At 29.7% G+C, this 19,115-nt stretch overlaps 1 protein-coding gene across 1 annotated transcript in view; it reads left to right on the top strand.

The window, feature by feature from the left end:
* Positions 1 to 19,115, top strand: part of Phum_PHUM066670 (uncharacterized protein) — a gene marked incomplete at both ends in the record, with an annotated part of 62,021 nt that overhangs the window by 2,569 nt on the left and 40,337 nt on the right. Inside the window, 2 exons of the mRNA XM_002423507.1 lie at positions 820 to 1,173; positions 1,705 to 1,815. Coding sequence (XP_002423552.1) covers positions 820 to 1,173; positions 1,705 to 1,815 — 465 coding nt within the window. The remainder of the gene's footprint in view (positions 1 to 819; positions 1,174 to 1,704; positions 1,816 to 19,115) is intronic.

The raw sequence follows: 19,115 nt of genomic DNA, 5'->3' as shown, positions 1-19,115 counted from the left end.
AAAAGAAAAAAGCATGATTCCGATATTTGAAAAAAAAAAAAAATGGCTTCTTATCAATGCTTAAATAAAAAAAAAATTTTTTTGTCGTACGATATCCTCTTATTCATCGACTCTTAACAGGTTAATAACGATTACGTATGCGTGAGTGCGTGCGTGCGTGCGTGCGTGTTTGTGCGTGTGTACTTATATGTATATATTTAGATAGCGTGCGTAAGTTTTTTTAATTGTATGAAATCGATTGATAAGCTCCTCTCTCTCTCTCTCTCTCTCTCTCGCGGTTAATGTTTAAGGTCATTTAAGGGGGTCCGTAGAGTGCAAGTTATTAAACATTATCAATGGTTTGTAATAATAATAATAATAATAATAATAATGATGATGATGATGATGATGATGCCAAAGACATAATAAAACTTTGAGTATTGAAAAGAACGTCCTCGTATTATAAAATTTATTATTATTATTATCACAAATTAAATTTTTTTTACAACCAATTAAAAAAGAAAAAATGAAAAGTTAAATAATATTATTTATTAGTATGTATGTATGACGTCCGTTATGAAAACGGGGAGAGAGGATTAAAGAATGATGATGATGATGATGATTGACAAAATTCCGCTGCGTTAAAGTGTGGTTGAGGATGGATACGCGCGCGCGTAACATTTTTTTTTTTTTTTTTTTTTTTGAAGCATATAAGAAAAATTGCATTGCATGATTTTTTTTTTTTTTTTTTATTTCGAGTTATGGAGTGAAATACATGCTCGAAAATTTTGCGGTTCGTGAGATTTTTTTTTTTCTATAGCATTAGTATTGCATGTTTAGCTCCCGTAACAACTAGCCATCATCGCGATATCTATGGAAGTGATCACGTGGAAGAAGATCATCATAAGGGTACGACTCCGTCTGCTACTTTCACTACTACTTTTGCTCCTGCCACGACTACTACTACTACTACTACGACGACGACGACGACGACGTCAACCGGTTCATCGCATGCCCATGCCGTAACAACATCGGGTAGTTTTATTGAAAACGTACCCGATAGATGTCGAGCGGATGATAAAGTTCGTTGTCCGGATGGTACGGCATTCATATGTAGAGATCAAGTGTGCGACGGTGATTTAGATTGTAATGACGGATGGGACGAATCAAATTGTACAACGTCTTCTGCCACGGGTAAAATATTTATTCCAAATTTTTTTTTTTTTTGTACATTTTTTTTTTACAGGCGTGCGGTAAGTAAATAATGATAATAATAATGATATGAGGAGATTTGGCTATATGATGCTTTTTTATTCGCATGAATCATGAAAGCATGGAAATAAATTAATAATTAATTAAATTTTTTAGCTTGCGTATCATTACGCGCTGCCTTTAAAAATTTTCAATACCCGCCATTTTGATTTTGTAACGGTTGGACCCTTTTACCACGCGTAAGAAATAAACATATTTAACTGCTGCTCTCTTTTGTTAAATTTGCGAACTAAGTGTTTTCTTACGTTTTCCCGCCATTTCGTTTACTTCCCGTATCATCGCCGTTAATAGATTATTACGTATCGACACTTTTACTTTCTCTCTCACGTTTTTACAGTTTCCCCCTCCCCCCTTGACTCGTTGTTGGTCGATGATGTCATTAATTATAATATTAAAAAAAAAAAATTAGTTAATTAATAATAATAATAATAATTTATTTATTTTCGTACGCAGAATGCAGCAGCGGAGAATTTGTTTGTGACGTCACAAGATGCATACCATCATCGAAAAAATGCGATGGAAATTACGATTGCACGGATCAAACGGATGAAAGAGATTGCGAAGGTATCGTACTTTTTATAATCATTATTATTATTATTAATTTTTCCTACCGTTTCCGGTTTGATACTTTTTTTAAGACGACTGACATATATATATATATATAATTACGTAAAAACAATTTCCATGCTTTTATTAGGATGTAATTAACTTGTGTGGAAAAAAATCCCTTAGTAACGAAAGAGTTTCGAATTACCGTTAAATGGAAAAAAAAGTAGAAATAATAATAATAATAATAATTTATAATTTTATCTATATATATATATATTTTATGGTGAAAGGATTATTAACGATAATTTGATCTTAAACCATTTTTAAAAAAAAGAAAAAAGAAAAGGAAAATCATGTCGAATTTTTTGTTTTTACGAAACGGAAAAAAGCTTAAGTTAATCATAGGTTTCGTTTGTACACGCACACACGCACACGCACACACACACGAACAAACGATTGTTACGCGACAAAATATTTACATTAGTTTTCAATTACGTGTTTGTTGTTGTTGTTGTTGTTGTTGGAAATGGGAAAAATTTATATTTGAAAAAAAAAAAAAAAACGTCTTGTTATGACGTCATTAATAAAAAAAATATATATATATATATGTAGTAAAAATTATTATTATTATTATTATTATTATTATTATTATTATTATTTACGTGTGAAATATTTTTAATTATTAGTTTAAATAAAACGTTGAAAATCGTCACTAATGTACGAGTCGTGTAAAATTTTATAAATTTTGTTTTTTTTTAAATTCTCACGTATTACGTATTATTTCTTTAAATAATAATGATAATAATGATAATAATAATAATAATAATAATAATAATAATAATAATTGGGTAAGTTAAACATTGTAAATAAATAAGTAAAGAAGGAAAGAAAAAAGAAAATTATTTTTAAGGCGATTATGCGATTGTTCGACGGGGATAGAAAATTAAAATAAAAAATTTAATGTTTTTAAATGTAAAATCGATATCTCGAAATTAATAAATTCGATTAATAAATTCGATTAATTTATTTTATTTATTTATTTTTTTTTCTTTTCAGGTAAGAAAAATTATTTTTTATATGCACGTATATAGACACGTTGAAAAAAAAGAAAATTGTCGAATTTCCACGGACGCACTCTATCGGAGAAAAAAAAAAAAACAGGAAAAAAAATTTTCATTTAAAAATGAATGTAAATGAATAAAGGGGAGAGCGAGTAAAGGTAAATTTTTTATCATGTTATATTAAGACGGGGGGTAATGAAAAAATGACGCGTTTTGATTGGTTAATTTAAAATAGCGCGGGAAATTTAAGAAAAAGTAGAGTACGTAAGGCACGTGGCGGCGGTACGCATTCGAGAAGAGAAAACCCTCGAGGAAAATGTAAACGCATACATTTCATTTTTTTTTTTTTTTTAATTCGGTTTCCGTAGAAGGTTCTCGAACCTTATCGATTCGATCGTCGAGATAATTTATTGATTTAAAAAATTATTATTATTATTATTATTATTATTTATATTTTCCGGTGGAAAAAAAAAAAAAAATTTTTAAATAATTAGACGATGAGAAGGCGGCGGACGAGCCGGGGTTTTTTTTTTTTTTTTTTTTTTAAATAGACGAAAAGCAGACGGTGGAAAGTTGTTTGTTTGTTTGTTTGTTACCGATTTGAACAACCGTTTTTACATACCCACCCGATACCTGCTACTACTGTAGATGCTAAATCGTTAATTTTTTTTGAATTTCGTTTGTCGTTGCAAAACAAATCGTCTTGCGTTAATTTTCTCTCACGTAATTCTATACAAAATGACAATAATAATAATAATGATAATAATAAATAAAATGGTAGGAAAAAACAATCGCATTATGAATCATCATCATCATCATTATCATCATCGTGGTAGATTTTTCGAAGGTTTAAAACCGCAACCGTATTAAATCAATAATTTATAATTTAATGACTTTAAAAAAAAAAAAATTTTTTTATTTTTTACGGTAAAATGCACGGTCGAGTTTTACGTAATTGCCAACATTTGAAAAAAAAAAAAAAATCTATTTGCGGATGTGATTGTTTCACTATGACATCACTCTGACACTTCAATAAAAGGGGGGAGGTACCCGGTAGGATAAAAAATTGTGACGTCATCGAAATGATTTCGACGCGGTCATTTTTTTTTTCATTTCATTACGATTTTATTACTCATAAAAAAAACTGTATTGTCTTTTCTCTCTCTCTCTCTCTCTCTCTCTCGTTGCGTGGGAGTATTATATTTAAGTCATCTCCGTCATCGCATTTCTTTGTCGTCACCTTCATCATCATCATCATCATCATCATCATCATCATCATCATCATGGTTTTCATTCATAATTTTTTTTAATTGTTTTAAATTTTTTTATACATTTTTTTTTTTGGTTTGTAATTTAAAATTTTTAAATACCTTTAATTGCTTTATTATTATTATTATTATTATTAGGATTATTAAAGTTGTTGTTATTATTATTATTATTATTATTATTATCAGGGTTTTTTGTATAAAAAAAAAAAAGAAAAATTTTCGAGAAAGATTCGATAGAAATTCGATGATGTGAAAGGGTTTTTATAAAAAGAGGAAAAAATCTCAGGTCGGTGTTGTTGTTCTTGTTGTTGTTTTTTTCGATTTAATGAAAAAAAAAAAAAGCAGAAGAAACAAACAAACAAACAAACAAAGAAAATGGAAACAATGGATTGCTTTTCGATTTGATTTGAAATGATATCGATTAATCGAAAAATATAATATCACGCTCGTCATCGTCATCGTCGTCGTCGTGCTTATCCAGCTTTTATTTAATTAATTTTTGCAAAGTTTAACAAAAAAAAGAAAGAAAAGAAAAAGAAATTTTAAACTTTTCCGCTGTTTTTGTCTCTTTGAAAAAACGCAAAACAGGTATTATTATTATTATTATTATTATTGAATAAATTTTTTTTTTTTTTAATATTCGTCGTCGTTGGCAGCAATGACGAATGAATAACTCGCGATCTATGTAAAGTATTAAGGAAAAAAAAAAAACCGGACTGGAGAATTTTTTACGGTTTATTTTCGTTTCGACCCCACTAAAACAATAATAATAATAATGATAATTTTCCAGTAATTTTTGAGGTTTTCTCTCTCTCTCTTTTTTTCTCTCTCTCGCTGGAGTAAAGAGTGAGAGGGAAAATGAAGAACGTGTCAATAATATATTTTTTTTCTTTTGAGGGTTAATTAAAACGTGGCACAAGACAGTTAGTGTCATTAATTCGTTTTTTTACCTGTTGAATTCCTGTCGGTTTAAAAAAAAAAAAAAACGATTCGAGGGGAGAGGGAGGTAAAAGAGGGGGAGGGGGGAAAAATCGTTTTCGTGAAAATCGGCGGTTAATCGCGCGGTAAAATTGTTTCAGACGATGTCTGAGGTTGTGTGCGTGTGCGTGTGTAAAAACCGCGACGAATAATTTGACCGGGTGCAAAAAATTTAAAAACGTGACGAGAAGGAGTGTGAGGGGGGGCAGCGGTGGGGGAAAAACGACGTCATGTAATTTGCATTATCGCGTTTGTATTGGATTCGTCATAATAATAATAATAATAATATTATAAGGAAGACTTGCTCGGTTTTTGTGTGTGTGTGTGTGTGTTGTTGTGTGCATCATAATCATCATCATCATCATCAGTCAGTTCTCGACTTCGGCGTCGGGAACACGTTTCTTTCTTTTTTATTTTCTTTCTCTTTTTTAAAAAAATTTTTTTTTTCTTCAAAAAATTGTACGAAGTCGAAATCGGGATAATTTAACGATATTTTAACGGTTTTTTCTAGTTTTCCCGGTTGTTTCCACGTGTGAATTTTTTTTTTTTAAAAAAATTTTTCGACGTAAATTTTTTATTTGTGATTTTTTTATTTCGATTTTACTCATCGACATTTGATACGAGTTTTGTTTTTTTAATTTTTTTTTTTGGCGCGTTTTTTTTTTTTTTTTGTATTTTAAAAAATTTTCCCTCGGTTTTTTTTTTTTTTGGTATTCTTTTTCCCCGACAAAAACGCATTAAAAAAAAAAATTTATTTGATACTCGAATATTCATCGGATCTTTTTTACAAAAAAATTTTTTTTTTTTCGTGACGATAAATTTATTATTATAATTATTATTATTATTAAAATTTTTTAAAAACCGGAAATGACGTGAGGGTGTTATAACGGAAAAATAAGAAATGAATGATTATTTACTTTACGGGTACTTCCGGAGCAGCCGAAAAAAAAAAGTGAGGTTATTTTACAAAAAAAAAAAAAAAAAAATTCGTATGTAGTAGTCGGGTTAATTAATTTTTTTTTTTTTTCGTTTCGTTTGTTCTCGTTAATTGTTTGTCGTTTGTTGCGGATAATAATAATAATAATAATAATAATAATAATAATAATAATAATAATAATAATAATAATAATAATAATAATAATAATAAATTTAATAATTTAAAAAAAAGGGAAAAAGGGTTATTTATTTGTTTGTTACACGTAATTATTTTTTAAATCTTTTCGTCGCCGGTTGTTGTTTTCGTTGTCGTTGTCCTTCATTATCCCTTTTTTTTTTTTTTTTTTTTTTTTTGGGATTTTCATTAACGCCCACGCACGCAAACATTTAATCCTCCCTCCCTTCTCTCCCTACCCCTCCCCTCCCGTTTGTTTGTACCGGTCAATTTTTTACAATTAAACGTTTTCTCGTAAACCTTAATTAAATTTTGTGTTAGGACCGCGCGTTCTGATGACAGCGGGACGGATTTTAAAAAAAAAAAAAAAAAACGAGAAAATCTTTTCGCTAAAGGGTTAAATTGGATGGATAATCTGAAACGTAAAGGATTTTAAAATTATTATTATTATTATTATTATTATTATAAATATTAATCGTCGTGTGTTTGGAAAAAAAAAAAAATTAAATTTTATTTTCTAGAATATTTTATTTGCTGCCACGAAAATTCGCGGTTAGGAAAAAAAAAATTTTGTTCGGAAAGTACGGCGTTCGTTTCAGGTTTGGTTTTTGTTTTTTTTTTTTTGTTTTTTAAAAAAATCGATATTATCGATCGATACTCGCGACAGTCGAAAGAGAATACTATCGAAAAAATATCGATTTGTTTTTTTTTTTTTTTCTATTATTATTATTAGTACTAAATGTTAATAGGAAGATGGGTTGTCGTTAAGGAAAATTTTAAAATTCTTTTCGGATCTAAGCGTTTGTATGATTATTCGGGAGGGAGGGGGGGAGGGGGGAAAACAAAGCAGAAGACGTAAATTAAGGAAACTCGCGATAGGTACTCGTGTTATCATTAATGACGTCATAAAATATTTCGAAATTAATTTTGAGAATGAGAATAAGTCGAGGATGAGAATCGAATCGTCGAGATCCCATTTTTCTGGTTGGTTGTTTGGATGATTGAGGGAAAACGTTTGCCAGGTGTGTGTGTGTGTGTGAGTGCGCGTGCGCGATCGTTTCAGTATGATTTCCGTTAAAGAGATTTCTTGACACACACACACACACATATATATAAATATAACTAATTGATGGGGATATGAGGAAAAAAAAAACGATCGAACGCCGACGACGACGCCTTTTAAAGGTATATAAGGCAAACTCGTGGTTGTGTCGCGTTTGTTGCCTTAAGAAATAAATCGCAGGTTTTTCCAGTTAAATAAAAATGAAAAAAAAATTTTTTTTTATTTGCCACAGGTTTAAACGATCAATCAAATCAAAAATTTTTTTTTTTTTTTTTTTTTTTTTTGGAATTTTGGAATAACGTGAACGCATTTTTTTTTTTTTTTGGAAAGAAAGTTTTTTTTTTTTTTGACCTTCATTTTTTTTATTTTTGGTATTGGAACGTTTTTTTCAAATAATTAAATAAAAACAATGGTACCGATTTTTTTTTTTTTAATAAATAATAATAATAAAATATTGTTTTTTACCTTTTGGCGATTCGGATCGGGTTGGTGGGGCGACGGGAAGAGGAGAGGGGAAGAGGGAAAGGTACGACGCCGAAAAACTTTCGGGATTTTATAAAAAAAATTACGTAATAAAAAGTGTGGCACACAAATCAAACGAATAATTATTATTATTATTATTTTTTTTTTTTTTGAAATTTATGAAAACTTTAGGGCATCGTCGTGGTCGTCGTCGTCGACGTCGTCTTTGTCGTATTTACAAAATTCAATATGGCGTCATTAATTGTTTTTTTAAATATGGGCTTATGTATCTTTTACTTATTTCGCTTATCGTGAGGAACGTTCTGGTTTTCTTAACGGGGGGAGGGGGAGAGGTGGCAGGAAGTCGGTGGGGGGGGACGTGAGGGTGAGAGGGGAGGGGAGGGGACAAACGAAAAAAAAAAGAAAAATTTAGAACGCATTAAATCGAATAAGAAGAGTTTTAAGTAAGTTTTGTAAATGATAATGAGATGGAACGAATTAACTTTTGTACTCTCCCTCTCCCCCTCCACGGTTTCCACGGTTTGAAATCTTTTTTTCCCGCCAAAAATTTAAAAAAAAATAAGTTAAACGAAGGGTGAAAACATTTAATTCCATTATTAAATAATCCATTATTTAAAATGAGTAAAGATGATATATATATATATATAAGCGAGTTTTCTGTATAAAAAAAAAAAATGAAGAAGATGATGTTTTTTTTTTTTTTTTCTTTATTCTTAATGGATTCTTCATTTTTTTTTTTAAAAGATGATGATGATAATAATGATAATAATAAGGAAACAAAAAAAAAATTTTTTTTTCGCTATAAAATGACTCGGGGGCGGTTTTAAAGAAAATGACAGTAAGGATTTATAATATACCACTATGGCGGATCGAGTACGACGATGACGTTCTTAAAAAGAAAATGGCGGACGGGGAGGTGAAAAAAAAAAAAGCTTTGCTGCACGTAAACGTAATCGTCGTGGTTTTTGCTGTCGGGAAATTATTAATACTAAAACCACGACATAATTTTTTTTTTCTCGAAATAAATTTAGGCTATCGCGAAACGGTTGGTTATATATTCTAGAACTTTCTCTTTCCGTTAAGGTCGTAATATCGAAAGGGAGGTTACACGTGCGGACGAAGTAAGGAACATTGTGAATCGTGAGAAAAGAATTTTTCTTATCGTGTCAGGAAATTTCCGCGATTCGAATTTCAGGTACGATTGCAAAAAAAAAAAAAAAATTTTTTTCTTGTCATCCCCGCTATAGAAATCACGTTCGAGGTATCGCATACCTAAAATAATTTTTTTTTTAAAAACGTGTCAGCAGAAGGAAAATATCCCTTATAGAGGGAGTGTCGTTACTGGTTGCAAATTACAATAATTTAAAAAAAAAAAAAAAACAAATTAAACGTTTATAATAAAAAAAAAAAAAAGGGAAAATGATACGACGACGACGGGAATAAAAATGGCGGACGCGAGGGGGGTTGGAAAAAAAAAAGATCTGATGAATGATTATGTGCGGTATAAGTTTAGTTAGTAACCCCCCGGAGGTTTTAATTTAAAATTCGGGAACCTCCCCCCACAAAAAAAAAAACAACAAAAAAAATAAATTATTATTTTCCATGCAAAAACTCGTAATTAAATGTCGAAAGGAGGAGTCGAAATTGATAAAAGGTGTTTTAATAATTTTCAGAGTCCGAAATTAAAAAAACAAATTTTTTTTTTGTTTTTTGTCTCTCTCGTTTCGTCGTCTCCTGCCACGTTTAAAATAAAAAATTTTTTTTGTTGCGGAAAGGGAGAAAAAAAAGAAACGAAGGAACTTTTTTTTTTTTTTTTTTTTGTTTCGCTCTCTCTTTTTCTAACCAAAGGGAAGAATAATTTTTTATTTTTCTAAGAGAGAGAGAGAGAGAGAGTGTGTGTGAGAGGGTGAGTGAGTGAGAGGAAGAGAGAGAGACGAAAGAAGTAATAATAAAAAAAAAAAAAAAAATGAAAAATTTAACGTGGATTTTACTGTATTTGATTTTGCTGTCGTTGAGCGAATCTCCTTTTGCCAGGGGTAAGTTTATATTAATTATTTTTAATTTTTTTTTTTTTTTTGATTGGAAAATTTTTTTTTTTTTTTTTTTTTAACGGGGGATTGGAAAAAGGAAAATTTCCCCGAAAATTGTCGAGAGAAAAAAAAAATTGGGGATGCAAAAGTTCTAATGTCCCGTTAAAAAAAAAAAATTAAATGAATGATACGAGTCGAGTTTTAATTAATTAGATCTCTCAACCTTTAAATGTCGAATCATTTTTTTTTTTTTTTTTTTCCCGTTAACGTGGGAGAAACGACGTCTCTCTCTCTCTCTCTCTCTCACTCACTCACTCTCTCACTCTCTCGTCACGAGGACAAAAAAACAAACAAGCAAAAAAAAAAAAGCGAAAAGACAAACAAGCGAATAATAAATTGTTGTAGTTGTTTTCGTGACGTGGTCCCTTAAAAAAATTTTTATAAGGTACGGAGGGAAATGATAAAAGTGGTGAAAGAATTGATAGGGTTTAAAATGTTTCTTCCACGTCTTTCGCACCTAGTACCACTTTTTTTTTTGTCGTTAATAAAATCATTCATTCGCTTATTTGTTTTTGTGTTCGCGGATTTTGTCCGATTACGTAACCGAATTGAAAATTTTTTCAGTTTCACGATTTTTAAGGTATCTCATTTGAAATGATGACGATGGGGATGATGATGATGATGATGATGATGATGATGACGATGGGGATGAGGACGGGGATGGGGATGGGTATGACGATGCACAGGAAACAAAATTTTCAAAAAGTTCCAAAAAAAAAAAATCGTACATTTTTATTTTATTTCATTTCGATGAGAAAGGATGGGAATAAAGGAGGAAAAAAAGACGTGGAAGGAGATTGGAAAAAAATTCAACAACTTTCGCATCTCTCTCTTTCTCTCTCACTCTATTTCTATCTAACTACCATCAACTCCCGCTTATCATCATCATCATCATAATTATCTCACTTTAATAAATTCTTTTAATTACTTATCCCACACTTATTATTATTATTTGTTTGATTGAGGAGGTCAGTTACCGATGATGACGATGATGAAAATGGCGACGATGACGATGTGGATGACGACGACGAGTAAAATTTTTAAATTAATTTTTATTTAATTATGACGATCCCGTGAAAAATTCGAACGTAATTAAAATTGCAACAAACGTATCATTATTATTATTATTATTACGATTTCGTAGGAAGATAATATTAATGATCGGAATGAAAAAAAAAAAAAAAAAAAATTGATTCCCTTCTTAATGTGAACGTGTGTGAATGCGTGTGTCGTTTTTTGTTGTTTCTAAAACCACTTTGGAATTGCAAATAGGTGACCTAATCGTCGTGTATTATTATAAATAACGACAATTTGTTTCGGTTTCGCCCACGATTATTTTTTTTTTTTTGACCGTTCCCAAAAGAGTCTAACCTCGAATGAATTATTCAAAATATGAGTTATGATGTAAGGAGTGAAACAAACGAACAAACGAACAAAAGTGACAACAACCGAAGGAAAAACCGTTTGCCGCGCGTTGACGCCGTAAAAAAAAAAAAAAAAAAAAAAAAACGTTTTAAGGCGTCGTCCTCGTCATCGTCGTCTTTAATTCCAAATATTATTATTATTATTATTATTTACACGAATCGAAATTGATAATTAGGACAGAGAGAGAGAGAGAGAGAGAGAGAGAGAAAGAAAGAGAGAGAGAGAGAGAGAGAGAGAGAGAGAGAGAGAGAGAAAGAGAGAGAGAAAGAGAGAGAGAGAGAGAGTGCGTAAATAATAATAATAATAATTTGGAATTTAAAGACACGCATATTTACACCAAAAAAAAAAAACGACAAATGATGGTTGGTGCCACTTTTAAAAATGGGAATGCAAATGGCGAGAATGTACAAACGCACTCTCTCTCTCTCTATCACTATCTATCCATTTCTCTCACTCTCTCTCTTTTTTTGATTCTATTTCTATTTATCTTTCTATTTGTTCTTCTTTTTCCATCTTTCTTTTGCCCCCCCCCCACCCCTTGTCTTCTCTCTCTCTCTCTCTCTCGTTATTAAGAGGACGCGTGTTTGTGTTTGTTTGTATTATAAAGGTGTCAATTAATTTCTTTTTACCTCCCCTTTTTCCCTCCCCTCCTCAATTAAATGTAAAATGTAGTTGAAAGATTCAGGGCGTTCTCGTAATTATTAGTGGTCGGTTTCTATATATTTAAAAAAAAATAAAAAAATTTCAAACATCGACTTTTAATTAAGTAAAAAAAAAAAAAAAAGTCGTCGTTTGTTGTTAATCGTTATTTTAAAATCAATATTTGACTAGAAAAAGTTGTTGTTGTTGTTGTTCGCCATCGACATTTTCGTTCGTATTTTTATTTTGATTTTATTTTTAATCACCATCATCATCATCATCATCATCTTCTTCTTCTTCTCTTTTCTTCTGGTTTTAGGCAATCGTAAAAAAAAAACCTCCCAAGAAGTAATTTTAGGTTTGTTTTACGAAATTTAACAATTCTGCATCATCATTATTATTATTATTATTATTATTACACGAAAAAATTCTTTCGTCCCTCTCTCTCTCTCGTATACTCTTTTAGGCTTTTTTTGCCCGACTCCCGTTTGCCGTTTGTTTGCCGTTCGTTTTTCGTTTGTTTGCCGTTCGTTTGTTATAACCAAAACGAAGACAGAATTAATACCTGATTGAGTCATTGTCACGTGATATGAGGATGAGATTTAACCTTGAAATGAATAAAAGAATTTGAAACCTTTTAAAATTTGCATATTGATATTAATAATAATAATTTCCCCCCTCCTCTACTCCCATTCCCCGATGAATTTTAGATAGGTAGGTAGGTAGGTAGATAGGTACCCAACCGATTCGTCATTTGACCTTTTAACCTTCAAATTACTAGTTTTTCTTAAAGGAACGATTCGGTTTCGGTTCGATTTTCCGAACTCCCATTGTCTTACAGTATGAAATGTGAAAATTTTTTTTGATAAATGAATCTAATTCCCCGAGCTTTACTGATAACAAAATAAAAATTACCTGATAAGAAAATCTACAAAAAAAAAAAAAAAAACGTCAGACGAACAAACGACAAAAAAACCAAACAAACAAACAAAACAAATAAATAAAATAATAATAATAATAATAAATGGTGAGAAAAATGTTTGAGACACGTACGTACGTGTAAATAATATTTTTTTGACTTATGAAAATTTTGCAATAATATTCGAACGGTTTTTTTTCTCTCTCTCTCTCTCTCTTTCTCTCTCGTTTAAATATTAACGTGTCAGTAGAAGAACGAAAAAAATTCATAATAATAATAATGAAAATCGTAGCACGAACGCGTGCCCGTGAATATATTCATACGTAATAAATTTTTTTCTTTTCGAAAATTTTTTTTTTTTTACGTCAATCTTTCAAATGTCGTGTAATTAGCGATTTTTACAATTAAATTTTTTTTTTATCATTCGAAAAAAGAATCGTGTAAAAATAATAATAATAATAATAATATTCAAAGAATCATTTAACCAGAACAGGAAGAGAGTGAGAGAGTGAGGGAGAACGTTTCAGAAAAAAAAAATTTAATTTCGTTCGTTTGTAAATTTTATAAATTACGTCGTGACGAAATAATAATAATGATAATTTAAATTATTCCTTTTTTTTTCTCGCCCCCCCCCTTCCCCCCTCCGATCCCATCTTCTGCTTTTTTTTTTTCTTTTTCTTGTTGTTGGGACGTAAAATTTATTACCTTTTCGGTCGATTGTTATTATAATTATCACACAATGCCATATTGCCAAATTTTTTTTTTTTATTGTGTGTGTTACCTCTCTCCCCCCCCCTCTCTCTCTCTCTCTCTCTCTCTCTCTGTGTGTGTGTGTTTCGATAGTTGGGGGGTCAAAGTAATAAATTTTTAAAACAAAAAAAAAAAATTTTTTCCTTTTAGAAACCTTGAAAGTTTTTATGGTTGTTAATCGAATTAATCGGTTTTTTTTTTTTTTTTGTTATTAATGATAAATTAATTTACGAAACATGACCCGAAACAAACGAAAAAAAATTTTTTTTTCTCGCCCGTAATAAATTATTTATTTATTTTACATATAGTTTGTCTTTCATCATCATCATCATCATCATCATCATCGTCATTATTATTATTATCATTATCATTATTATTATTATTGCAACGTTGATTTTTATATTTATTTCTTTTTTTTCAAGTACGTAGCGGCTCATCACACCGAAAAAAATAATAAAAAAATTTAATTAAATTCCACCCGCGTGATTTATATACTCTATGACCTTGACTCGTTGTTAATTTTTAAATTTTGGCGCCATTTTTTTTTTTTTAATTTTTTTTTTTTTTTTGCGTATGCGTGCGTGAGTTTGATTTCTTTACGATAATTTGTTATTAATATTGTTGTTGTTGTTGTTGTTATTATTATTAATATCATCGTCATCATTATTATTATTACTAACATCATCATCATCTTGATCATTGTCAGTATTATCATCATCATCATCATCATCTAATTAAAAATTGAATGGGTCGTACAGAGGAGAGGGAAAAAGTACTCGTGCGGGTTATTTATTATTATTATTATTTATTTATTTATTTATTTATTTTTTCTTCCTTCGGGATATTTGAGTCAAAATGTATATTTTTTATTTATTTTTGTCGTATAGACGCCATTTTGTTTAAATAAATAAATAAGTGAATGAAAGACTTGATACAGTTTTTTTCTTTTTGGGCGCCAAAGAAATCGTAAAAAAAAAAAAAAAATTGTTTGTTCGTTTCGTATGTTTGTTCGTTTGTTTGTTTGCAAATTTAAATAAAATTTTTTTTTTTTTTTTTTTTTAAAGAGAGACGACTTATCAGAAATTTTAGTGAATTTAGTAATGATAATAATAATAATATCGATGGCGACGAATTTTTAATTAAAAAAAAAAAAAGAGAGAGAAAGAGAGAGAGAGAGAGAGAGAAAATGATAATGATAATAAATAATCGTACGATCTTGGGTCGATTGAATTTTTTAAAAATTTGACGTTCGAATTTGATTGAATTTATCGATGGGTGTCAAAAAGAGGAAGAATGAGAGGGAAGGAGAAAAGGAGGAAGGGAGGAAGGGAGGAATGAAGGGAAATAGAGTGGGAAAAGGGAGGGGAAGGAGGAGGGGAGAAAGAAAGAGGAAAAAGGGTAAAAACGGGAAAAAGAAGGGGGGAAGAGGAAAAGTTTGAAAAATAAAAATAGGTTTCCGGTTTTTACTTTTTTCCTTTTACGCAACGAAAAAAGGCGCGAACGGAGGGAAAAAAAAATAAAAAATAAAATTTCCAAATTTTTTTTTTTGTTTCTCTTCAAAGAAGGCAGTGAAAACCGTTAAAATTGAAAAAAAAAAAAAAAATCAATCATTTTTTGTTTCATTTCGAAATTTTTTTTTTTTTTTTTTATTAAATGTGGGACGATATCGCCGCCATTTTTTTTTTTTTAAGTAGAAAAATCAAATATTTAATATATTTTCTAAACTAGTTCTAGTTACACTATAAATGATAATGATGATGATGATGATAAAATAATGTAGGTAAAAACGGTCGATCGGTTTTATCCAAGAGGGTTAAAAAAAAAAAATTTAAAAAAAAAAAATGGCGCGAAATTAATCAAAACGGCAAAAATAATAATAATAATAATAATTAATGTTTCGTTTTAATTGCCCCCTTATTATTATTACTATTATCATCATTATTATTAAATTGCTTCAAGCAAATATTTTTATATTAAAAAAAAACAAACAAACAAACAAACAAACCCTTTTTTTTTTTTTTTTTTTTTTTTTGATTAATTAGCGAAGAAGAAATTTAAAAAAGAAAAAAAAATTTTTTTTCTTTTCTCTTTTCTTCTTTTCATTTACTTTTATTGTTAATTAACGATTTCTCTTTTGTTGTTGTTGTTGTTTGTCTGTTTGTTTGTTTTCGTTGATTTTTTTTTTTTTTTAATAATGCCACGACGCGAAGAACAAAAAAAAAGTTTATTTTTTTTTTTTAATAATTTCCTATCGATATCCGATCGTTTTTAACGACGAAAAATTAAAAAAAAAATTAAATCACATCTGCTGCCACGTTAATTTTATTTATACATATACATTCGTAAAAGAATTTTGTTTTTTTTTTTTTTTATTTTGCGTTTTCTTAATGATTTTCATTAATTAAAATTTTTTTATTTAATCGAACGTCAGTCATTTTCATTCAAAAAAAAAAAGAATTTTTTAAATTGTCTCGTTGTTTCTTCGATGGAAAGAAAAAAATAGAACAAAATGAAAGAAGAAGAAAAAAAATTTTGTGCGTGCTTGCGTGAGTGCGTGCGTGTAAGAGTGCGTGCGTTTCGTTAACGTTTTTTAATTAAAAATCGGATTAATTTTTTAATTACGGTGTTAAAAAAAAAATTGGTTTTTATTAAATCTACGAAAAGTAATTTTAGATTAACGATCAATTTTTTTTTCGGTTTCAATGACTTTAGGTCTAGACTAAACATGTTTGTTTGTTTGTTTGTTTGTTTAAATACCAAAAAAAATTTTTTTTTTGTTAATTTACGAATTTTTTTTTTCTTCTCTCTCTATATTATTATTATTATTATGATTTTTTTTAATAATAATAAGGAAAGGGGATTAAAAGAAAAGAAAGAAAGAAAAAAAATGGCGAAAAATATTTTTATTCATCCCAGTGTGTTTTCTAATGCCACTTTTTTAGGTTACTTCCTTTTAAATTATTTAATATCCGGTTAATAAAAAAATTTTACCCTGTTTTTCTTTTTGTAATATTTGAAACTTACGGAGACTTGATTTAACACCGAAAATGAATAGAGAAAGAGAGAGAGAGAGAGAGAGAGAAAGAGATTTAGTGGAGAATGTACAGACAGAAAGACAGAGAGAGAGAGAGAGATATCTCAAGTGAAAAAATAATAAGTTATTAGATTATAAAGAAAAGAAGGCGGCGGTGTGATTGTTCATGGAATGTTCTAGAATATTATGATAATAATAATAATAAAAATGGTTGAATTAAAGTGCCGAACGTTTATAATACCTGAGTGGAGATTTGCCAAAAAACGTGATTAGGCCACCGTTTAAAGCTCCCGTTTCATTCATTTCATTTCGTTTCTTTTTTTTTTTTTTTAAATATCGAAACAATAATAATGATGATGATGATGATAATGATGATGATAATAATAATAATAATAATAACACGGTCAATTTTTTAAATAAATCATTCGTGCGTTTATTTCGTTATGCAACAAACAAATTTATTTTTAGTTTATCCCTGTCGCGTTTACTTAGGGGGGGGGCGAGGGGTGGGATTTTCCAACGTACGCGGTAGCATAGGAATATCACATCTCTCTCTCTCTCTCTCTCTCTCTCTCTATTCACATAGTTAACGTGATTTATTAAAAAAAATTAGTCAAATAAACACGAATGACGAATAACAACAACAAAAAACAAAAAAAAAAAAAAAAGTGTCAGGAGATTAAAGAAATTAATTTAATTACGAGCGTTAATAATAATAATAATAATAATGATAATGATAATAAATTTTAGCTAATTAAGTGAACTTGTTAAATAAATGACAGGTGTCAAATTTTTGTTGTAGCCAAAATGTTTTTAAAAAATCGATATTTTAGCGCCTCCCTGTTTTCAACATTTTTTTTTTTTTTTTTTTTTGCATTTGATTCATTCGAATCGTTTTTTACATACGTGACTACCACGTGTATTGACGTGAACGATGATGATGATGATGATGATGATAGTGTCGTTGGTAAGATTAATGCGAATTGATAAGACGATGGTTAGATAAAAGAAGGAGGAGAACCGTTAAGGTTGTTTGTTTATGTTGGGTAAAAGTGAGAAGAAAAGACGTGGCAGGAGATGATGGCCGTAAAATGTAATAAGATGTAACGATATCATCCTACCTACGTCATAACGGAATCGGATGTTCCTGCGTAATAAATTTCGAGTGCGAAGGAAAAAAAAAATGGAGGAAACATTAATTGAGGAAGAGGAGGAGTAGGAGTAGGAGGGGTGAGGGAGGGGAGAAAGAGCAATGTGGCTCCTAGAAAAACGCGTTAAAATTCGTCTGCGTTTGAATGTGATGACGTCATGTGAGAATGGCGCGTGTACGCCGACAGTTGGTAACAGGAAACCAGGTAGAAAGACTAGTAGTAGACGATTGATGAAAGGGGGTAAAAGAGATGAGAAAAAGGGAAGAAAGGAAGGGAGGGAGTAAGGGAACCATCACGTGACAGGAAAAAAAAGGTTTAAGATAGATAATCACAGTCGAGAGAGACAGAGAGTGAGAGAGAGAGAGAGAGATTTCAAATATTTTGAATTTTTTTTTTCATCTCCTGGAACGGATACGTGAAAATCCCGATTTATGAAGCGTCGACTATAAGGAGATTAATAGCGATGATGATGATGATAATAATAATAATAATAATAAAAATAAAACTGAAGATGTTTGAAACGTTTTATTAAAAGACGTGGAAAAAGAAAAGAATTGAAAAAGAGAGAAAAAAAAATATTTATAAAACTTGATTTTTTTATGAATGGTGTATTAAAGGATTTCTTTTTTTTTTTATAACAAGGCAAAAAGCTTTTCGATTTTATTCGCTTTCAATTTTTTTTTTTAAATAATAATAATGATAATAATAATAATAATAATCTTTTCGGTTAAAATTTTTTTGATTGATTTTAATCGATCGATCGATTTTTTCACGAGAATCATGCTGTGTTGGACGACGATGATTGACGTTAATTACGACAGTGAAAATTTTTCCTCCTCTTCTTCTTCCTCCTGTTGTTGTTGTTGTTGACAGAAAAGAACTCGAAAAACAATCGTTCGATCGATAGGTCGAATGAATCGATTTAACAAAAAAAAAATTTTATTAATCGATATTAATTTCGAAACGGATTCACTAATAATCGATGATGATGAAAAAAAAAAAAAAAAAAATTTAATTGTTGCATTTTACCAAAAAAATTAACACCACGTTAACAATTACGAAACATCCTTCTCGCGAGAAAGAGAGGTAGAGGGAGAGTGAGAGAAACAACGATTTTCATCTTTTTGCTAGGCGTAAAAAAAAATAAATAATTTTTGCTCTCATTAATACTTTCGTAAACGAATATTATTTAAATAAAAAAAAAAAACTGACGTTTCGTTAATTGTTGATGAGGTTGTAAATGAATCCGACATTTTTTTTTCAAAAAAAAAAAAAAAAAGTTTCTTAAATGACTCACGTAGTGTCATTTTAATTTAAAATTTAAAAAAAAAAAAAAACAAAAT

This window comes from Pediculus humanus, genomic scaffold (genome assembly GCF_000006295.1).
Source record: "Pediculus humanus corporis 1103172107416 genomic scaffold, whole genome shotgun sequence".
Taxonomy (NCBI): Eukaryota; Metazoa; Arthropoda; class Insecta; order Psocodea; family Pediculidae; genus Pediculus; species Pediculus humanus.
The sequence above is the reverse complement of the archived record's forward strand: the minus strand, read 5'-3'. Positions and strand labels throughout refer to the sequence as shown.